This window comes from Scomber scombrus, chromosome 10 (assembly GCF_963691925.1).
Source record: "Scomber scombrus chromosome 10, fScoSco1.1, whole genome shotgun sequence".
Lineage (NCBI taxonomy): Eukaryota > Metazoa > Chordata > Actinopteri > Scombriformes > Scombridae > Scomber > Scomber scombrus.
Genome location: NC_084979.1, coordinates 12,193,232 through 12,217,849, shown reverse-complemented (window position 1 = coordinate 12,217,849; position 24,618 = coordinate 12,193,232). Strand labels below are relative to the sequence as shown.

General features: G+C 39.1%; 1 protein-coding gene across 5 annotated transcripts in view; it reads left to right on the top strand.

Annotated features, from left to right (window-relative positions):
* LOC133987583 (kazrin-like) overlaps positions 1-24,618 on the top strand; it is a 127,505-nt gene that overhangs the window by 85,243 nt on the left and 17,644 nt on the right. For 4 of the 5 annotated variants that reach the window (XM_062426997.1, XM_062426995.1, XM_062426996.1 and 1 more), the window contains one exon: positions 22,202-22,393. In XM_062426997.1, coding sequence (XP_062282981.1) covers positions 22,202-22,393 — 192 coding nt within the window. Of the gene's footprint in view, positions 1-5,651; positions 5,883-22,201; positions 22,394-24,618 lie in introns of those variants that run through there. The other variant, XM_062426998.1, reaches the window with a different exon arrangement.

The window sequence follows — 24,618 nt, the reverse complement described above, 5'->3', positions numbered from 1 at the left end:
GCTGTTGGCGCTGACAGGTTTGGAAGAGAGCTGAGTGGCACCTGGTGGCTGGCGGTTCCCTTTCACTGATTACAGAACATGAAGTTTGGAAGAATAGAGAGCTGAGATGAAGAATGAAGGAGCCGGTCTGGCTGAGTAGAAGGTATGCATTTCACGAGTATGATGAGTGGACCAAGAAAAGAGCAAGCAAGCCAGTTAGAGAAGCTAAAATAAAGCAAGAAAGAAACTTTTTGACACACAGCAGATCAACAATATAAGGTTGCACACCTTCAGGTCTCATTTCAAACAAAAGACTTTAAGTTGACAGTTTAACATTGACCCGCCCTCCCAATTAAGGTGCTTTGCCTGGTTAAAAGAGTTAAGAGTGGGGGGGTTGATACGGAGGTCATGGGAGAGGAAATGACATCCTCTTGAAGGTTATAACAAATCTCAGACCTTGGCATTCTTTGTCAAAGCCCTGCAGTAATCTGCTAGAGACCCATTTAGGTGAAGTATGCACTGACATGTCATAACTTCAAAAATGCAACAACAGAAGTGTTACTTGTCTATAACACTGTTCAGAACGACAAACAGTACTACGTCAAACACACTCCTCAATCATTTCAGTGAGACTGTTGCATTGGCACAGCTGGGATCTTGATGCAAAAAAAAGGTCAGAAAACAAAATGACTTGTGCAGCAATATACCATCATCTGGCAACACGCTGCTTTGACCAATAAATATGTGCATGTACAAATTTCAGGTAGAATTCTTTGAAAATGAATGGCGAGATTGCCTTCTTTACCTCGTACTTGTCAGAAAAATAACATCTTTTCTGCTTTGACTTGAATTGTAAAACCTTGTCTCAGTATTATAAAACTGCTCTGCAGTGTTTTGACACCTTTATAAATAATCAAGCTGTGTTACTCAAACTAGACTCATTTATTTTAAATCTTCTCACTGTTACCTGAGGCAACACAACCACACCAATGCATCCTTTGTTTTTAAAATGCAGTGCTATTTGTGTTTTAAACAGCCTTTTCTGACAATAGACACAATATGAAATCCGTTTTGAAGGTATGCCTGTGTAAGTACATTTTGTGATGTAACTGCAGCTGTTGCACTGCAGCACAGCAACTTGAACATGTTTACCTCTAGGTTCTACCACATTACCACAACATTTCCTTTCATTATTTTCTGTGGTGTAAAGTAATAATAAATTCCAATTGGGACTATTTTTCTATTCAACTTTGTCATCTTCACAGTTCACTGGCTTTTTTCCCCCAAACAGTTTACACTTAGCAACTTGTGGGTGAACTTTCTTACAGGCTTGTTTCAAGTGTTTTTTACTGTGCAAGCTTAAGTGTTGGGAAATATCATGGGAAGAGAAAGGAGGGATGGTGGGGGTCTTCATGAGGAGAGGGTGTCCATTAACACATGCATTGTGTGTTGCAACAAAGGCAAGTTAAGCAACACTGAAGACCGGAATTAAAAAGATGGACAGCACCTCGTTCACAAGACCTGTATACATTTCTAAATCTGTCTCTCATTATCTTTGTTTTACTCACTTGTCTTTCTCACATGAACAATAAATGGCTGACATCTTCCCAGCAGTGCGAGGTGCTGCTGCTATCCTTGAAGGTGTTGTGTAAACTGACTGCAGAGGGAGATTGGCTACTTCCATTGATTTTCATTTAAGGGATAGTGCTCTCAGTTCATCACCTCCAGGAATCCCAGAACTCAGGAACATGTGTGTGTATGCGTGTGTATAATGTGGCTACACACAATATGCAGAAAAGGCAAGGTGAACATGAATTTAATTTCTTATAAACAGTTTTTTACAGGTAAGTCATGTTCTCACAGTATCACTGTGCATTTTAAGCCATGTGTGTCAAAGAAAGCTAATTTCCTCTTGTTCCCTGGTCTCTCTAGTGTGATTTGATGCCGTCTTAATGTGGTGTAAATAGCCTGCGCATGCCAAGTACATTCTTTTAATTAGGAAACCCAACAGACCTGCTGATTAGCACTTTATCTTCATAAGTGTCTGGGCCTGAGCTGCAGCTGGACCGCTTCCTGGTTACCTTACACTCTAGCAAGCATGTCCCAACAGGTCTGGAACAAGAATAGTGTAATTAATATGTTGCACTCTGCCATCTACTGAGCAAGCAAAGATGGTTTTGTTAATATGTTCAATATACAGTGCTTGTAAGTTATTGTATTTTTTAAATATGTGAGCTTTTTTCACTCTTGCACACTGCTCAGCAACCCTAAACCTCACATGAGATGGTAAAACCCTATTGTCATAAAAAAAAAAAACTTCTTCCAGGTCATCCAGCATTTAGGGAACTGCCCTGCAATGATTTCTTGGGCACTCCACCACACAATTTTTCCTTAAATTCTCTTCTTGAGTTCTCCTGAATGGGGAAATCACTGAATCATCTCTTATCCTTGGATTTCTAATCCTAAACCATCGGTACTAGGCAGAGGCACATCCTTTATAGCCAATATAACTTCTGTAGCCTTCTTCTTTACTGACATTAAAAGGCATTTGTTACCATTTCATGAAATAGCCTTGTGACTGTAAGATGAAAATAAGGTCCAATGAAAATCAATAACTGGATTCCAATTGTGTCCATGTTCCTTCCCTCAAGGATCCTTTGAGTGTTATCATGAAGCAAAATCCTTCGTCATATGCACCCATGTTCACAACACAAAGCCTTACACTCTCATCCGGCTTCACAAAAATTGCATCTCCACCTCTAGCATTTAATCTGCTGTGTATCAGCTGAGTGGAGAGGAAGAGGCAGCGGAACTGAAGGCCTGCATGGGCTACAAACACCCCTTTGAGTGGGCAGTGTTTAGTTTCCTCACTTGTCCATTATGCATGGACACAGTAGACAACAAGAGATTATTCTCTGTAGCTGCTTTACTGTTTCAGAGAGAGGGATGGATGGTACGCGGAATGATTCTAAAATGACGTACTCTGCATAGGAGAAGGGCTGTCAAAATAATATTGCAATATCATGCTATAGACAAGCCAACTGTGTTGTATTGCAAGCAACCGCCATAACTGCACTATTTTCACTTTTTTTAAATGAGGCTAGGCCCTTCTTGTTTTACGCTTTAATGAGTGTGTATTGAATGTTGCTGCCCCGGTCTGGTCTGGTGGCTTCAGAGGATCCCACCCACCACACGCAGCGTCTCGTGTGCTGAGTGTGAGCTTACTTTGGAGGTTGATGCTGATTCCCAGTAGTTAAAAACACATGTGTATGAATATTTTGTCATAGCTATATGTTTAAACTCTACCAGGTTACTGCACGACCGAGCAGGCTGCCATTTAACATGCAGCAATGCAATAGGTCGGCTTTGAAATAACATCAAAACACACTTGTGTGGGTGTGTCTGTATATGGAGAACACACTCTTCTGACTCAAATTTAAACATGACCTTTTGACACTATCAGTGCAGATTTCTCCATGTCAATCGTCCATTTATTTTTGGTAGGGACATATTACACAGGCAGATTGGTATTAATTGTGCAAGGTTACATGGTCAAATTTAACATGGTCAAAATGGAGGAATGTTTTTACTTGCAAGTGTTATGCCAACCCATGGTTTTGGTTAAAATGGTTAGGTGTAGACACAAATCTACTTGGTTTTGGAAAGATCAGGGTTTGAGTTAAAACAGTAAAATGCAGTAAAAACGTCCCATTTAACATCACTAAAATGCACAACATGACGGTAAGAAATGTCCAGTCAGTGGCCTACAAGAGGTCTGGCAATAAATTCTGGAAAACCATTACATAATCTGTGGAACAAACTATTGGCATGGAAAACCAGTCCAGGACAACAGCCTGTGGAATACTGGCATAGTATCCCGTTGCGTGTCAATAGTTGGTATAGCATCGATTCTGTAGACAAACCAGTCCCAAATATAAAGTGAAACTTTATTATTCTAATTATTTACAAATGTTGTTCAGCCCTGGATATGTTTTCTTGTCAGTGGGGAGTTGTGTAAGCTCTATTGAGGCATGTAATTAAGCAGAGGTTAGTAGTTAAGTATTGTTGATGAATTAATAGATACATTGAAACACATTTTATGAGTTTAATTAAATTTACATTAATCAATCAGCATTGTTTTTTAGGTTCTAAAAAACATTTGTACAAGTTGACTTTGTTAATTATGGAGCTTGAGAGAAGTTGGGCCCAGCACAGGCCAGCAGACAGCCGGTGAGGGCTCCTTTTACCACAGTACAGTGTGGGTGGACTGGTTTTACTTTTGTAGCAGGAGCAGTGACTGTGTGGCCCACATACTGTATGTAAATATAGAAGAAATCTCATATGGAATCGTTACATTTTTATTTTTTAATAATGAATTGTCCCATTTGAATGTGAACTAATCAGCTGATACAATATAATTATGATGGGAATTACTGATTATATATTGGTTGGCACACAAAAGGCTCCACGAGGAGTGCTGCTTTATTTTTTATTATTACATGGATGAAAGGCAGATAACTTCAATATACAGTTCAATCAGTCTTTGATTAGTCTTTTTTCTACTGCTGTTTTCCCCTTTTTATGGCTAATTATGTGTGTGCACTTTACTTGTAGGATTATATTTATAGTCTGAGTCATCATTCTGCTCGTTTTAAGAGGTTTTGTCTTTTCCCTTCCAGACAGATGAATAAATCTTAATTAATTCATAAGATCATCTCTTTTGTTTAAAACCAGGGCTTCTTCTGTCTGACCTCTCACATATCACCAATCTTTCATTTACCTTCCTGCCTTCTAACAGCATGTCACTGCAGGAGTGGTTAAATACAACAAGCATACACAGATTTTGTGAACAAATACAGCACACCTGTGTCTGCACTAATCGTGAACTCCGGTGATTGAGTCTATTTGCTTGCTCTCCACGCCAACCACAGAAATTACACATAAGAAGATATAATTAAACTAAAATGTAGGCGGCTTTAAAGGATAGCTTTTTACAATGAAATGTAAGCATGCGTTATGTATTACAACTTATAAAAGAGCTGCATTTTAATCCACCAAAATGATGACAATATCCTGTGTTCATCCCATGGCTATAGGTCTAAATCCAGCCATTATTACATTTCTTAAGCCCCTGCTTTACTCTGTATGACTTGCTTAGTTTGTACAAGTTACTAAAAAATGTGGGGTGACAGCCTGAAAAACATTGATCAGCATGAAACAAAAACATGTCTCACTGACTGTATAACAGCATCAATGCAGACAAAAACATATTTTTCCTTTCATTGCTGTGGTCATTTTAATGGTACTGAAAGGTTTTCATGCTACCATACGTGTTGTTTTAAAGGTATTAGGTTACTGAGACCCTCAGGCAAGTCAACAGCTGGCAGACCTGTTGCTGAGCAGCCTGCCGGTGTTAGGCTACACACATATTGACACTCACCTGCTTGCAAGCCCACACCTTGGATTGGCTCCTCCCCCGAGGGTCGGTGCGTATGTTTGTTTTTGAGTGAGTATGAGTAATGTGGGAAAATCATTGTGACAGCCCCGGTGAGCTCCTCCTTTTCCTTACCCAGTAAACCATTTGAGTTTAGGGGGAGGGGCCGAGTGTACTGTATCACTGAACCTGTGGGAGTCGCCTTGAACAGGTACACTCAGAGAGGGAGAGACACAGCGGCAGCGCTTGGATGTATTTCCTGGTGCCAACTGAACCTGACTTTTAGTGGGGAACAGGATAAAAATGGTTGTGGTCTGAGGGAGGGCTGTTTGAGAAACAAGGATTTGTTGGATTCTGTCTTTGTTTCTGTCCTGAAAGCCCGCAGCACACACCTGACAGATCCTGGAATCCTCCGTAAAACTGCCCTCGGAGGAGGGGATGAAGTCAGATGGAGAGCAGGGGAAGTCTGGTGAGTTGAGTGGAAACGACAAGTGCAGCTGCCGCTTTATTCCTTATTAGATTGGAGTATGAAGTGAGTTTCAGCCTGGCGCTTTTTACAATGAAAAATCAATTGTGGCTTGTTCTGTGTCTTTCTTTTCAGATGAAAGAGCGACACGTGTTCATGTGTTTGCAGGTGTCATGTCACTCACCAGTTGTGGTGCTGAGCCGTTGGGGGACTTTAACCTGCACTGACGTCAGAGTAGTTGTTATGGTCTGAACATGGGGCCAGAGACTCCACCATTAATGGATTATTCTGCGGTCTTTAATATTAGTTTGTTATGCTAAGAATGAGTAGGTAGAAACTCTGTTTTTTTCTTAAATCTGTGGAAATATTGCTGTTAAGGTCAGAATCCAACCTTACCTACATATAAAATAAAACATTGAAAAAAATGGTCATTATTTGAGTTTGGAGCAGTTTGAGGACAGAGGTGTCACAATTCAATCTAGTTTTTGTTCTATGTAGGCTATGAGGGATTTATTTTCTAGCCGTCAATGATTAGATCACGGTAATGTTGATTTGTAAAGTGAGGTTTGTTTTGTGTTCGTTTTCGTGGCCTCATATCATAAAGGAGTCATTGTGTTTCTATTGTAAACATTGTGGTCTCAGGTTGTTGACCGCAGATCTTAGCCTGAATGCACATTCAAACAGGATTTTATGCTGTGTCAGCCTGGCTGGTTTCACACTTTTTTAAAGGGAAAGCATTAAATTACAACAGCTGTGAAATGTTGCTCCTGTGGGTGGAAAAAACTGTAGGTGTAATTCTCTGCTGTTTTTCGTTCAAGTACCTGCATTTCATTTCTGTACTGGTAGTTCACCTGACCTTCAACCTTGGACTAAAAATAACCCAAACATAGAGGTAAAAGTTCAGATGACAACACATATTAGCCGTGTGTTTTCTGCCTGTCACACTTTTTGTAGAAACTCCATGCGTTTATTTACCGAAGGGTACAGTAAATGATCTTTATCTGAATCTGAATTCTTAGCCACCCAGAAAATATGACATATAACTGGCTAAACTGAGTTAAATGTTTTTCAAGCAGGTCATCTAAATCCTTCGAGCTTAACCCTGAGGTGTTGCTGTGACACCATTAGTGCTTTCAAAGCAAAACAAACACCTAGAGGCTGGATGGCTGTCTTTGCCTACAGTAACCCTCGCTGTCCCATGTGTGGTTATGTATTTGTAATTGTGCTCAGTTACTCACCTCTCCTTGTTACGTTTCTGTGATTACAGCTTCGGTCATTTGTGGTCTGTCTTTGCAATATGGAACAGGACAACATTAGTCATGCACCCATTACTACTTGTAACCATAGCAGCAGATTATGTACAGTATAATCATACCATGCTGTTGATGACATCCAAGCAGCAATATTCTGGTTAAATCTTCACTACATTAAATCCACATCAAACCCCTCCTCAGCTTTACCAGGCCTGCCAGTCAAATAGCGACACCCCAAATCATTTCAGATTATATTGCTCCTTTATGTCTCACGGCTGCCACTCAGAGAGAAAGCAGTGTTTTCAGATGAATGACATGATGTCAGAGTGGGTTTAACACCTTCTGTGAACCAGGCTGTAAGACTGAAGCCACTGTTGGTTTCCACTGGACAGCCTGTTACTATCTGACTGACACTGACTGAGGATCAGGTCAGGGCTATGTGGTTGTGGCCACATTTATATGCATCTGAATATATGCATATGTCCATCTGTGCGTATGTGTCAATCAACTCATGGACGCGTGCATGTGCGGGTGGGCTTCTAGCTGCCTCAATTTGACAGTCTAATTGTTGCAGCAGCTGAGTTTGGTCCTGGCTGTGTAATTGCCTTCTTTCTCTGACTGTGCTGCAGGTAAAAGCAGCCAGCGGCTCCCTCAGGTGCTAGCTAGTTTTCTCACGTTGAGGCAGACAGAGGACAATTTGGAATGAGTTAAAGATACTCAGCCGCCTGCCAGTATCAAGTCAACGATAATGGTAAAGTAACTATAATAATCATGATTGACAATAGTCACGCAAAGTTGAATTTGCGACTGATTTGTGAAAGCATGGAGTGATTTTTGTATTTCAGTGAGGATGGACTGATTGGAGCCTTTATGTTTCATCTACTGTATGTCTTTCCGTTTGAATACCTCGATGCCTACAGTACTCAAATTCACTCTAAAGAAAAGCTCAGATTAATGTGGCTGCTTACTTTGTCACCGTCACAAATCAAATTCATCCCACTGTCGCCTGCTGTTTTCAGACACTCTCCATTCCTCTTCAGCTCATCAGATATGCAAGGATGCATGACAAAACTTGCTGCGTGTAAGTCATTGAAAAGGTAGCTCGTATTTGCAGTGACAGACTTCTCAGTCTCGTCGCGTTATTTCCTGAAGCTGTCAGCCGAGGCCCTGCTCATTTTGAAAACTGGGAACAAATGCAACGCTATAACCATTAGCTACATATTTCAGCCCCAGAATCTTATTTGGTATCTCAAGGGGCTTGCAGGATTGTTTTGACACCTCCATTCTGTAATTTGCCTGCCACATCATCATTTTCTAGGTGGCCATATTTATTTTTGGCAACAGCATGTCTGTTGATGTGTTGCTTGATTTGAAGGAGTGCTGTGTATTGTCACAGTAATAGGAGCCACCTCACACAGGTGCAAAGTCTATGCATGTATGTGGACTCATGCACCTACTGATGAAATATCCATGGTGACACAGCATCTACCCTCCTATGTGGGAGACACTATAAATAACAGCACTTTTAGCTTTTGGCACCAAAGGTCATTTCTCAAATATATGCGCACAAACACAGATATACATAGTGTACACATCTGCTCTGTCACACATGCATGGAGCTACCTGTCTCAGCTAATCTGCTAATAGACATTATAGGATGAATCTATTGAGTTTGATACTTATTCTAGGATGAATTTGGAACAACGCTCTGGTCATACAACATTGAAGAGACGTCTCTCCCCAAAACAGATTTTTTTTTATTGTTCCTATTGCATCAGAAATTGTTACTTTGTTGTCTACAGTACTTGACTCCCACTCATGCACAACAAAACCATTCTCGGAAAATAACTGTTTATTTGTTCGCAATATGCTAAACGGCTATACCCGGGGAAGATGAGGTAACATAATAGCGCAGTGTTAACAATGTGTAGCAATAACATGGAACCACAAGCCAACAAAAATAGATGTTGCAAAACAAGCTGAATGTTGATGTTTTGTGTGATGCCATTTCATATCATGGGTGAATGATTAACATGTTCTTATCCACATTACAATACCAGCACAGCTCATCAAACATAACCATGGCAGCAATTATTCCCTACACGGCCTGATGCAACCAATTATCATTTGCATCATGTCTGCTACTATATCATCTTCTCAGAATAAAATCACAAACAATAGCTTCTAACTGGAGCAACCACCTGAGCCAAAACACCAGTTCATTAGTGCCCTAGCTCAGACAGCAATGTACATATAATTAGTTATTCCCAAAATAAGCAAAACGTAGACATTTCTGCAGTTACTGTATCCTCAAATGGGCTTGGTTTATATTCTAGCTGTGTTTATTTGCCACGTTCATGCCTACTAATACGAAATACTGGAGGATGATAAAAAGCAAAGAGCTAAAAAGGAGATCACGTAGGAGGATGGTTGCCAGCCTGCACCTTTACCATTACTACCTCTGCAGAAAGGGTTCTGCTCATTTGCAGTCTCTGGCTTGTCCAGATGTCGTAAATGGCTTTGTCCTTCCATCCTTCCTTGAATCTAGCGTCCATCTTTTCTTCCATCCAGCTGTTTGTTCCTCGTGACCTCTTCCAGTTACATAGAAACTCTGCTGTTAATCTCCATGACAGGAATTCAGAAAGCTGTCCAGAATATAATCTCACTGCCTGTAGATTTCATGCTATAGATAGAGGGGGCAGACTTTAAAACAAGCAGATTGTTTTGATGGATTACTGTCAATGCAAGTACAGACTGTGAAAATGAGAGAGAGCTGGTTATGAAACTCTGTGAAAGGACACCAAAAATAAAGATATTTTGTATAGCTATGGTTTATAAATGCAAATACTCCTTTTCTGCTTAAACACACAGCTATAGTTACTCATAACATACATATAAGTGACTCAGTTTGCATGTTTGCCTCTTTCTGACAACATCAAGTTCTGGCCAGAGTGGCTGATACAATCCATAGACAAACGAGAGGGTTTTAAGCCGACAGATGCAGATCATGGTGGAATGTGGCTGAGATTACTGCCTATCTTTCCCTCTGATCATTTTTTTTGCTCACTGTGGAGCTCTGTTCTAACCCCACACTCGCACAAGTTCAGCCCCCATTACTCCAAGGACCTGAAGCATGAAATAGGCTTGCCAGCATGTGGATGTCACATTCTGTGATGTTAAAGCATAGACTTCTTGATCGACACTGGCTGACTAGATGGGAGTGAGTCACGTAGTGAGTGACATAGTCATTTCAATGCCTTTGATGCAAATGAATGGTGGCGGCCGGGAATTCTGTGGATTTCAGATTGTAGTTTGTTTAATAAAAGTATTAATTCACTGGAGGTAAAACGTCATCATGACTGAAAGGGTTTGTTTGATAACTGATATTCATTTATTGAACAGAAATCTTTGCTGGTTTTTCAAATGTGAGGATTTGGTGCTCTTCCCTGTTTTATATGATTGTTCATCGGATAAGTTTTATAGGCTAAATCATCCAATACATTCACTGTTATGAGCTGCTTCAGAGCAATCATGAGTTTATATGAGGCTACAGACCATGGGGACTTGAGGCTACCCTCCCCATTGCTGTGCTTATCAATAAATAGCAATCCATTCCTTTATGTGCTATCCTGAATACCAATCTCTCTTCATCAGTGTCTCCATTAATACAGAATATTAGAGTCTAATATATATGATGGAGAGCCCTAAGGCAAGGTGTGTTTTTTCCCCCTTTTTTCCACTTTTCATCAGGCGTGACCCTGTCATCTCCTCAGGCGACGCAGGGAGATTGTTCTGCTCATGAGAATTGACTAGCTAATCCAGAGCAAAGCACTCTCAGACTGAGCAGACACTGAAGGCTGCCTTCATTAGTCAGAGCTTAGGCGTTACTACTGTCATGAGCCACTGATGAATTTGCTATCAATGGTCCATAAAGACAAGTGTGTGTATGTGTGAAACAGAGAGAGACACACACACGCATACCCTGACATTTATTAATGATTCCAGCATCCCGTTCGAGATGAGTGGTGCTATAAAATAGATTTTGGCAATCTGTCCTGAATGGCATGTGCATCGTCTCATGTGAAAATGTGCTCATGTACATTCACTTTCATAAGGAAACGCAAGTGAAAGTGACGCATTTAACAGATTTTTAACACTGCATTTGTGCCCTCAACAACCACGCCCTCTAATATTACAGTAAATAGGTCACGTAACAGGAAACCAGTCATAACTAACCTAAAAGGACCATCCCAGTGTGTTTCATATAATAATTTACATTTCAAAATGCATTCTCTTCAGTTTTTTGTAGGAATATATTTTTCCTGCCTATTTTAGTAGTAGTAGTAGTAGGCAATAACTGGTTTCCATTCATCTCAAGTCTTTCAGCATGTGTCAGTTGTATAATCTGCAGTTCATTTTAATTGACTTAATGTTTATTATTATGGTACATAAATGAATGGAAATCCACAAAACAGTAGAATTAAAGCGGAATGGTTTTCAAAATAGTAAATTATACTGTAAAGTATACATGACATGCAGTTAATGAGCTAAACATGCAAAGCCACAAGTATAGTCTGTTAACAAGTGCCAGTGTCCAAAATGTCTAGGTACGTAACAGCCAAAGTAGAAAAGTTAAGAAGTATAATATTATTTCTAAAAGAGTTTTTCCTAGAGAGTCCCTTTAGAGAAAGGTCACATAATGACGGCTCTTTGTATACATGCCTGCAAAGGGCAAACATTAGTCAGTATCCCATCATGCATTTAGTATGGTGTGGGGTGTGCACGTACTTTGTGTTGTTAGTGTGTGTAGAATGAATGTTTTCTGGGTTTGTTTTTTTACTATTGTGACTTTGTCTGCAAACACATCAAATTGAAAGCTTTGGGAATACAATGTGATATAGGCGTTTTTTAAACCACAGAGTACATGGAATGTTCAATATCACTCTTTTTCTAACACTGCAGATTGTGGATAAATCCATGAAGTTCTTGTGCCTCCTGGGACATTATCATTACAAGGAAATGGAGCCATGTCAGAGGGGGTGCATTAAGCCTGAAGGCACTCTTACATGTAGTTTTCTATGGAATAACGCTGCTGATCCTCATGGATTTGTATAGGATCCTAGCTGGTGAAGCACTGGCTCAGCTGTTCTTTGCTCTGTCACAAATACTGTAAAGGCAAAAGGAAGCAGAATGAGTCCAGAAATCAGCTCAAACTGAGTCACCCCCAGCCTGAGATGTGTAGTAGATCTTCATGTAGGGAGTCAAAAAAAACCCTATTCCTTTACAGTTGAATACAATTTAAATTAATTATAAGTAATTATTATCTATAATAAGGATAACAAGCCTGGCATGTTTTATAATTATTACAATTATTTTATTTCTTTTTTTTTTTTGGAGATGGAACAGTGGACGATATGGCAAAAATATATCATGATTTTTTTCAGGCAGGATCACGATCCACTAGCGTGCGGTATGACAGGAGTTGCTGCCAGTTAGCAGGTGAGCTAACCACTAAATGGTGGCATTTACCTGCAGCCCAGCTGTCAGTTTAACATTATATGGAGCAGATTTAGATTTTCTTCCTAGCAGGACATTAAAACTGCTGTAGATTTCACAAGCAGATTGGAGATATGGTACGATGTGCTCGCTATGTTGGCACTGTTATCTGTTAGCCTCCTGCTAGCAGACCGAACTGATACAATGTGCACTGTAGCCAAATATTAACTATCTCTCTGTAAAGGAAGATTGAATTTTTAATTGTTCTTAATCTATTAATGTCTTATTGCACACCCCTAGATTGAAGTTGGCCGAAAAATGTTTGAGGAGCTCTTCTGCTGCACTGCGAGCATAAACTTCAGTTCATTAGGCTGCTTGAGCTTAAAAGAAGTTTTATTGTTATTGCCTTTATTTGCATTCCTTGGTTACAAAAGAATAATTCTGCTGAAAAAAATCTTTATCACATTAGCCTTCAAATCAATTTGTTTATTTATTTTAAGTATAGTATATTGAAAGGACTGCAATGAAGGGTTAAGCTTTTAGCCCAGCGGGGCATCGCTGAATGGTTTTGCAGAGAATCTGTTTGAATGTAATTATTCAAGTGGTGCCACGGCTGAGTTGCCAAGTCCAAAACAAATAAGAGGATGTGGACTGTTGCCTCCCGTCATGAAAGCACTTGCTACTCGCATTCTTGACCCCAACTGCTCTTTCATTCCCTTTTTTATTTAACACATTCCTGATTTGGGTTGTTCCATTGTCCTGCACAACTGTGGTGATACGCTCTGTATTCAGACAATGGATAATATTTTACTATATATAGACCCTTTAATCTTTGCTGGAGAAATGATGTTGGAGCCCAACTAGAGTCATTTTACAGCATTTTTCTGTCATTAAATATGACTGTTTTTGTTTTTATATGAAGTATGTTTTGAAGGAATCCATTATGCATGTATGCATTGTAGGTGGACTTTTCTAATGATGTATAATTTCATCAAATGGAATATTATACTGCGGTAATCAAAGCAGTTCATGTGCATAATGTGTCAAAACTACATAGTTATTATGTCAAAGTATACCTCATCAGGATTTCGAGTTCGTGTACCTTCTTCATTATGTATTCATTTTTAAGCAGTCCACATACAGTATGTGCACCCACATTATAATGTGTGCAGTGGAGAAAGACTGCCTGTCACAGCAGCAGCTATTTTTATTGCCATCATCTGCTCCATACTGTGTGCCTGTAAGTCCTCACTGTGTGAGCCAGCTGAATGAGAATTCTGTGGGAACAATAGGCCTGTTAATTGATTTTGTCTCCAGTAACAGGCAAAAATTGAACCCCACCCTGTCTTTCCTTCCCTGTCACTCTGAAGAGGGAGAACCAATCTAAAAAATTCCCCCCTCTAGACACTTTACTGTCAGTCCCTCTCAATTTCTGACCTCCAATCCTGTTCCAGCCAAGTCCAATTTCAGCTGCCTTGTGGCCACTGGACTCTCAGACAGATTGTTGGACCTTTTGTGACTTTGGTTTGTGAGTCCTGCTGTTTTTTGGGAGAGGAGGATCTGGAAGAGAACAGGACTGGAGAGTCTGTGGTAGACATTGAAAGTGACAGAAACAGAGACAGATAGAAAGAGATCCTCATATTGATGTAGAATCAGCAAGAGCCAGCTCCATGGAGTGTCTTGATGAATGACTACTGATTACAAGTGCAGAATAGTCTTTGTGGACCCAGAAAAAAAACACTAATTTTAAGACAAATTGTAAATTCTTTTGGTCTACCACAGCGGGAAGATGACTTCATAAATTCTGAAAAAAAACAAAAATGTTTTCTGAGAAAGCTGATATTTTGAGACAATTTTAAGACTGGTTTCCACCATACCAAAGCTCTTACACAAAGGCTGCGGATTATTAAGGGAGGCGGCTTTGGCCATTTTGCTTAAATCATACAAATAGGAAATGGCACTTATCAGATAATTCACTGGTACCAACTGCATGTCAGCTGATGCATGGCCACTATTATGCAAATGGTCACATTTAAGCAGTCATTTACATCAATGGCCAAGGATGGAGCTTTTATTTACTGTTTCGATGAATCATAATAACTAGAGGCGAGCCAGTTTAGGGAATTGGGATGGAATGGAGGCAGAGATGAAGGAGAGGGACTTCAATGAATGCACATATTTCTTCGCTGATCGAGTCAGAGACAAAGATCAGCCGTCATTAGCCTCAGTTTAATCCCTGTGGCACTTCGCAGTTGCATAAGACTTAAGGCAGAGAAACACATTAAGGCCATAAACAAACTCCCTGTTCACAATTTTTTTATATTTCTGGCTATTAGAAGCAAGAAATGCAAACACAAAGCTAATGGTTATACAAGCAAAACTCTTAATGTCCAGTCATTAAAGGCTGGAGACTATGTTGTGTCTTAAAATTCGGATTTATAGATTTGCTTTTCTGTAAATTCTTAGTAAATGCTACAATACAAAATCTTTATTGATGGGGTTGTTCTCTTTATTATTTCTGTCTTTCTTTAATCATTGTGTACTTCATTAATAACAATATTGTGAGTAGTTTCATTTATATATGTTATCTTTATTGTGTAGTGCTATATATGTACGCTCACGACACCCACTCATATACTGTACTTGTAACCACACAGGATAGAACAGCATCTTCAGTCACTCCAATTGTTACCCAGATTATATCAGACACAACTCTGTTGTTGTTTGCTGTAGTCTGTTCATATCAAAGGCTCAGTCACACAAGCATTTAAAATTAGGGCCGGGACTCGATTAAAAAAATTAATCTAATTAATTAGAGGCTTTATAATTAATTAATCGAAATTAATCGTATTTTAACCGCATATAAATATTTGACCTGAGAACAGTGAGAAGTAATTTTTTTCACATGGATTTTTAGTATACCATTGAATAATGACTGAATACATAAGCTTAAGCAACACAAATATTGTTTATTTTTGTTCAAGTCCAACAGACCAGTGCAATTTTTGCCATTAAGTGTAGCAATAGCATATTTAGAAATATAGTACATTTCAGAAATTAGCTAGCTACCACACTAGCTTCCATGCTAGCTGCTATATGTTTTGCATTGAGGTGATACTTGAGGCTCGATGTGCTGCGGTGATATGTGAATTCCTTGTTGCATAGCTTGCACACAACCATGCTCTTATCCACACTCCCATCCACGGGGCCAACCAAAGCGGTCTCATCAGCTACTTTGTTCATGTTCACTGTGGTTTGTTGTTGTCTGAACTACGCTTGTTAGAAAGCCCACATTGTTTTGAGTGATATTTACCTGTTTATAGTCTGTTTGCATTGTAGGTTTCATTTGTCCTACGTTTTTGAATGCAGCTGAGTTTTACCGACGTTCTTGAACGCACCACACCTGTGCAATTCTTTTTTTATTTTTTATTTTTTATTTTTTAACAACTTTATTTTTGCTTTACAAAATAACAGTGCATACAACCATATGAGCATCATATTACACCTGTGCAATTCTCCTTCTCCATGCGCTAGAGAGCTGACGTTTTTTCCCTTGCCTTTTTGCATCTTGCATCCTTATTGCCCTGATTTCCTGCTGTGTGTGAATGTATAAGGACCACAGCTGTAATAAAGCAGATAACTCCGTACATCTGTATCCGTGTTCTTTAATCGGGACACACTCACCATACCTTGCCACTCTAAACCAGTTAACTTCCTGGAGACCCCCACTATCTCCTTTGTAACGCTAGTTGGTGCTCCAGTATAATCGGTCCGCCTGAAACTCATCCAGTGAGAAACGTTCCGCGGTGCAAAAATAAGTGTGATTAAAATGCGTCCATTTTTTTTAACGCGGTAATTATTGTGTAATTAATTAATCTTAATTAACGCGTTAAAGTCCCGGCCCTATTTAAAATATTTATATTTTGCATCAAACTCATTCAAGTGCAATGAAATCGGGTAAAGTACAGTATATCTCTTTATGTCAGGTTAAGTTTTGTTGAAATTGTGCTATTGACCAATAGCAAGATATCTTGAAAGTGCTGTCCCTTCAGGGAAGACATCTAAAATGGAGGAAGTTGTGCTACACCATCAACTTTTAATTAATCCTCCTTTTAATAAATAAAATAAAAGACAATATAAGAGAAAACTGCTCCATAAAAGAGGAATGGCCATGAGTGTTTTATATTTGCACAACATTAATTGAGCCTAGAAAAATGATTGTAAAATGTACTAATTTAATGCCTTTTTATAATACATCCCTGCAGGTTACAGACTGACTTCCTGACTGAACTTTGACCTGCTGTGCTACACAGTAGTAGTATGCACTCAAAGTGTTCTTGTGCAGTGAGTGATGTTTACAGACATATTAACACTAGCTGTGCTCACTATTGGTTTTATAGATATATAAGCGTATAGATCTAGATAAAATAGTTTAGATCATGTTGCTGTTGCTTTTGGCTTGTTTACAACCTATTTGATCATTTGACCACTCGTGTTTCTTGCCTATTTTTGATTTTTTTTTGTTGAGAGGTTTTCTCTGATCTCAGCAATTACTTTGGTGTGTACAATGTTATCATCATCATAACTGAAAGAAATGACGTCTGAAGTGTGTACGTTTGAGTCAGCAGCTATACTGTAGGTTAGACTTCTGTGGTAATTGCCATTGTGGAGAAGAAAATCTGTTGGTTCTGTCAGCCAGTGGGGAACAGGTGGTCTTGGAGGCTGAGCTAACAGCAGAGGCAGTAAACATCTGACCCTGAGAGATCCTCGCACCCCTTCTAGCAGTGGGGGTTGTGATGGCAACAGTGTCACACCACTGCAAACTAAAGCCACTTCATGTATACTCACAGTCCTACACACATTTCTTTTTGTATTTGCCATATTTTTTTCTGTTGAGAAGAGATGTAATTAAGGCCAGAAGGTTTTTGTTGACAATGGAGCTCGAGTGCAGCTAAAAACAGCAACGTGGTTGAGATGTGTAACATTATTCTGTTGCAGTGAAAAGAAAACATGAAAACTTTTTCATATTCTTTTCCTCTCACGGTTAAATTCTTTTCACAATACACTTGAACCTTTGTTGAGTTAAACGGCCTTGGGTCAATGCTTAATATGAATGCCAACCATTTCATATTGCTTCGTTAGGGCTTTTGTAATGAAGTTTTTATGGTTAATCATTCATCCAGGTTTATCCATCAATACAAATACATGTGATCTGTCTTTAAATGTTTCACTCTATTCACTAGGTGTGTTACACAAGTCATTTTACTGACTTTAAACTGAAGAAAACCAGGGACACTCAATTGATTTTGTGTTGCATAAGTACACATTATCACAAAGTATTCAAACCAAACTTCATACCTGAAACAAGTTACATACTCATTTACATTTAAGCTAAATTATGAAACACATTTTCTGTGAGACTGATGTTGGCAACCATGTCAGAGAGGATCCTCAATGTGAATGAGCTGTGTGGAGTCCTGGAAGGGGGGAGCAGGAACAATTGCACTTATCAGGAAGCTCCCACTGAGTGTCATTTGTAATGCATAGCTACAGCGCATGCTTCTTGCCAACCTAGAGGCTATGCGGACATTGAAAAATAGGTGGCTGTCTTCACTCTCCCCCAACCCACTGTCTACCCCAACCTTGGACGGTCTTATCTAGAGTGCTCCAGCACTGTTTTCGCCTGCAGAAAGCCGAAGAAGACAATAGCATATATTTTTCAACATCTCTCACTCTTATGCTAATAACTGCTGTGGCATATTTAGACAACGAATGTTGCATTTCCTATCATAGATGCTGAGGGTCCTCTTGCCGTGCCAAGTGTGGAGACTCATCCTGTCAATGCTGCATTAAAGAAAGGTTTTAAATGTTCACCAGCTGGTTGTCTTTTTCAGGGTAATGACACATCATTGAGTCATCAAGTGTTTCCTTTTAATTAAAAGGCAATAGTGTGAGAGTATCTGGATGTGACATCTGTATTTTCCATAGGTTTATTTTTGTCTTGAAGCATTTGTTTTTATGTTTCTGCAGCTGATTCTTCACCCCACATATAGAGTAGGCAGAGTTAAAAGGCATGAGATTTGAAAGTACACAAGGATTTTCTTTTCTCTATAAAGTTGTTGATACGTTATGTAACACACACAATCTCATTTCACATGGCCATTCAAAGTGGTTTACATAATGTATTTAAAATACTAAGACACTATGAAATACAAATGAAAAATATGTTATGATGAATGTTTCAGTTGTAGTCAAGGTTGAGTCGTACATTGATACTGTGTAAGTTTGTGTAAGGTAAACTGTATTTTGCATAGTAACTAAATGCTGCCTTTCCAGTTGGATTCTGTAAACAGTTAGCAGGCATATGCACCATGCAGCCAGTTTAGTATGATATAGTATTTTACAGTAGTGCATTTTCCAGCTGTGATAAACAGCAGGAGGTGTAAAATGACACCTTACCAGTTTCCAATAACAAGTGGAGTTTCCTGTGTTGCAGCACTGAAATCCATTTTCATTTGGGTTCATTATCTCTCTTGCTATAGTGATCAGTCTCAATCTGATCATGTCTAAACTGGTTTTATTGTAAAGTTGTGGTGATTGTAAGTTAAAATCACTAAAGAAAATTCCTACAATGACCATACACTAAAGTGGTATTGCACACATGCGTCCAGATTTTGTATTCAAAGCTTTGTGCCATTGACTCTGAATACACAATTTTAAACATCTATGACTAAACACAGACACAAGATGCAACTTTATTCTATAAAGGAGTGAGTCTAATATAGCCAGTATTTGTGGATGAACTATTAGAGATGAAACCCATATCTCCGAGGTTCTCCTTGTTCCTTATTTATGATTTTGTGTTTTGCTGCCTTTGCACAATCAATACATGCAAACGTAATAAGTAATGAAATCGAGTCTGGCTGTTGTAGGACTTTTAAACACCACTGAACAGTATTGTGCAGATGGTTGTTTCTAGACTAGGCTTGCTCTTTGGTTTGCCAATATGCTTGAGTTGCTCTGTAAAATGTGCTTCTATTATCGGGTCCATTAAGTATACCTCGGTGTAATGACACTCCACTCACTGGCGCTTTTCTCTCGACCCCTCTCCTAATAACCCCTTTTACATTTCATTTTCGTTATTTAGCAGGAAGCCTTTATCCACAGCCACATTTAGTCAGTGAACATAAATTAAAGGACTCAGAAAGACCAGGAAGCATGTACACGCTGTAAAAGCAGTGAACTTGTCTTAAAGGTTTGTTTTGGTTTCAGGAGGTGGAAGGGGAGGGAAATGGATTAGTCACCCATTTGGTGCTAAAACATAAAGCAAGGCTGCATACACCAAATATCCTTTGTTATAGTCTGTGCTCACTGTTTGTTGCAGTGTTGAACCATCTCTAGTGTCCTTATGTATTGAGTCAGTGACAACTGTGGGTGCAGAAGAGGAAAATGGGATTATAGCACCAGGTCTGCTGTAAAGGAGTGGAGAGTAAACTGTTTGTGTCAAGGCCAAACTGCAGGATTAAAGATACATGTGTCATTCACGCAGGTGTCATTCAACAACAATGAATGTGTCACTGGTGTGACATCAAATGCTGCGAATGTTTCTAGATCTACAGGTAATGGACAGAAAAACATGAATTCATGTACAATCTGTCAAAAATACTTAACGCTTACCATGTTCATCTTGACATTCAGGCATTGGTTCAACAATATAGCAATATTTTAGGCCTTTATATGTGTGATGTAGGTGTCATTGGCTGGATTACAGTATATTATAAGGTGTCTGAATTCTAGCAGTATATGCACAACCCAAAACCTAGGCTTAAGGCAAAAACATATCGAGAACAAAAAGACACACACATACTGAATACATGCTCCAAATAAGGATATGTATAGGGTACAATTACAATGTTCAGGCATCAGGCATTACCAGATGAAGCCATACAGATGAAACGTTGTCATTGTAATTGAGATGTTTTTATATTAAACACTAAAAAAGTGACCAGAAATCCTAATTGTGGGCAAATTAGTGATTAAAATATAATATGAGGACAATAAAAACATTTACAGTGGCAGTATAGCAAATTTGGAGCAAATCCTGTCTGCAATTAAAAGATTCAAAATTCAACCTTTATTGTCAGTAGCACAGAGAACTAAACGCACACTACAAAGACATTCTTAGTCTGATTTTGAAGGGCCTAATTTTTTCTAACTTGAAGAAGAGAATACGGGACTGTAAAAGCAAAACACTTTTGGTGGAAATTCAAATTTGCTTAATGTTTCTAAATGATCACATATAGATATTGCAATCTCAATGATGTTATGGTGTAATATTGATAAAAGACAATGCATTAAGTGGGCAAAATAGACAAACCTGTAAAAGATTATTTCATCTGATGTTCTGCAGAATTCAAAGCATTTGTTGTTTTGCTGAATTGGCTACATTGTTGGAAATCAATTTCTAGCTCTGTATGTTGAGCCTCACTATACATTATTATACTTCTAAATAATCAACCTACCCTTAATTAAAAAGCTGCAGTGCGATCTGTATTCTGTCTTTAATTTGTCTCTTCCCGTCCTCTGTATTTAGTTTCGTATTCTCAGTTGCCCCATTCATCTCTGATTTTATTAAATTTTTTTAGACAGTAATATTGCAGCCTGGATATATGAGTGTGAAGTGTGATTTATGCAAGGCGGTTGATAGTGAAGCCATGCGAGATGAGGCTGAGCTCCCCTCTGCCCTGCGGATGTATGAAATTGAGCAGAATGACTCTACTCATCCTTATATAAATCACTTTCCATATGCTCCACCTAGACAAGCACATTCACTGCAAAAAAAAGACATATTCTTAGATTAAATATTTCTTTTTGGAGGTTTGATGTGAGTGTGACATTTGTCTGTTGTGCTTGTTTTAAAAGCGAGTGAAGTCCTCTCTGCTGCAGCGGAGATTTTGAAAGCACTTTGAGAAATTCTCAGTGAGTCAAATTGCAAGAAAAATTGATTTCTCTCTGCTGCTGTTTTCATTTTATTGTTTGCCTCTTCTTCTTCTTCTTCTTTGTAACAACGCCAGGGAGGAGCTCTCTAAACCACCAGCCACTGCATATTAAACGGATACACCTCTCTCATTTTCTCATAATTTCTTCCAACACAGACCAGATTCAACCGGCAGCTTCAAAGACAAATTTCATTATAATATCGGTGTCTTGTCCCTACTCATCAACTGGACCCCACCTACCCCTGTGATGCTTTATACCGACAGTAATTTGGCTCTACAGTTATCTCAATTAAAAATGAAACCATAACCTCCTGTGGTGATGTTAAATCGATTTTGCATTTCAGACATAACCCTTTCTGCACTTGTGTGACTGTTCAAAGCTAATGCACCTCTATGAGATTGAATTCTAGTGTGCATATGACCCTATTCTACCTACTGGAATTACATTTTTACTGCAGCTTAAAAATGACATTCACTGTGAAGACTGTTTGGCAAAACCAAACACATTTCAACAATACATGCAGCCATGTTTTGTTATCAGCATGCTAAAACTCTCTTCTTCTGTGTTTTGTAGTCCTGCTGCGTGAAGAGGTGGCCCAGCTTCAGGAAGAGGTGCACCTGCTGCGGCAGATGAAGGACATGTTGAGTAAGGACCTGGAGGAGACCCAGGGAGGCTGCTCGGCCGACGTGCTCTCCGCCACCGAGCTCCGCGTGCAGCTGGCCCAGAAGGAGCAGGAGCTAGACCGAGCCAAGGAGGCCCTGCAAGGTAAGGACCTCGCCAGGAAACAAGAAGCTGTGTGTGCTATTTAAAACACTAACATCATTATTAGAAGGGGAAGGGAGGCCAAGAGATTGTATTCTCAAAGACATGTTGTCCCTCAGATTATTGGTTTATATTTACAGTTTAGTTCATTTTAAATGCCTTCTGAATATTGACTGGAAATACAGCAGTGGTCTAAGACTTAAACCATGTAATTGAAACTTTTGATTCCTGTTGTATTTGTTGCATTTTATACTCCCCCTATCTCCCTCTCTTAACATGTGTTTTCTTTACTTTCAACTGTGAAAAACAACCCAAAAAAAAGAATTATTTCTGACCAAAGTAAATGATCCTGTGAATTTTAACATGCTGTTATCAGAAAAAAAGTTAGGTTTCAGTTTGTTTCCCTATATCTGGGGACAGTGTTTGTCTATCAGAAAAAGAAAGATCAATGAAGAGCCATAGTTAGCGGCAGGGGCGATTTTAGACCCTTTGTAGAGGTGCTCAAGCACCCCTAAATTTGATCTCAGCACCCCTAAAAATAAATGAAATATTATGGGGGTTTTTTCTAAAAATTATTTTATACAATTTTAATTATTTTGCAAGCCTGTCTGTTAGAGATGGGACAAACACTTATGGTACAGGTTCAAATAGTTTTTATTTTAACATTATTTTAATCTCATGTGAGATCTGGGGAGGAGCCGTTCATTTCCTCGTATTTGAGGCGAGATCAACGAATGTCGATCAAATGCTTCTGTACGCTACTGGACAAGCTTACAGCCAATCATATCAACGATACACAATGACATATTCAGAGCGGGGCTAACTGGTATACAAGGCTTTTGCCAAAGACTGTAGGGAGCAGTGCGAGCCCATCCTTTTTATGAAGGAAATCATGTAGTGCAAGTTTTTGTTCTATTTTCAAAGTGAACTTGCCTTCCAATTTATTTAGCACACAATCTATTGCTGCTTTTAACGGTTGCTGCACCTCCGTGGCCGCCATGCTGGATGTAATCAGAGTCACTCTACGGTCATCATCATATTGCGCCTGCCTCCCCGTTCTGTGATTGGTTCCCTATCTCAGGCGGACTTTGTCTTGGAGGCCATGCTAACATTCAGAGCGAAGTGGATTGTTTCTCGTATGAGAGCATGGGTATACCCAGGCTAGCAAATTGACACTTAACCCTAAAAATAGAATAAAACAGCACTTCTAAGGAGCTCAGTAACAACAGCAGGCGCAATACATCTGTACAGACAAGTACACCAAGAAATGATTATGCAAAAGTTTGACAACTGAGCAAAAAAAAAAAAAGTAAAAAATTTGCAAATTGTAAGAATGCAAAGAATGAGTGAGTGAACTGAGTGGCAGCAGTTCCCACTTCTTGCTCAAAGCACTCTGTAGTCATTCAGCTCTTAGCTGATTCAGGTTTTCTGTTTGACCCTCTCCACTCATACTGAGAGAAAACCTGCTTTGTTTTTTTTCTCCACAGGGTTTTAAACCAGCATTTCTTTGTTTTCTTCTCATCACCATAATGTAAACATGAGTGTCTGTAACAATTTGGTAAATGCTGTCCATTAGCTGCATTACAGGCCATTAGTATGTGTTATGCTTGACGGGTGGAGCGGTATCTTGGGTGAGAGAGGAGGACATTGATGCTTTGTCTTTTCAAAAGAGCCTCTACATGCTGCAGGAATAGTCACTCCACTCCACTCCCACTCTGCACCACCCTCATACCCTCCTGTACATAAAGCACAATGTACTGCTGAAGCTCTGTAATACCATCAAAACAAAGCAGGATTCTCAGTTTTAAGATGAGTCAAGGTGAAGTGGGACTAAAATAAACTCGAGCTTCACCTGAAGCTTTCATTGTATTATTACAGTTTTGTGAGTATATTAGACTCTCCACTTCAAGACTTTACTTGAGACTTTAATTCAATAACATTCAAGTCTCACGTTTTAATAAAAATAAAATAAAGACAGTGACAGACATGCATGGCCACATGCCTTAAATATTAAATTATTATGGCAATGTTAAAATGTTGTCATTTTAATGCTCATCATTAAGAGACCCACCCTATCCAAACACAGAAAAAAGAGGGCTCAACCTAAATATAAAGTGACTTCCTCAGAAATAAAGTTAGAGTTTAAAAAGAGAAAATCTGGGGGGAAAAAAACAAAAAAACATAATTATTTAAAAAAAAAAAAAAAAAAAAAATTAAAACAAATCTGC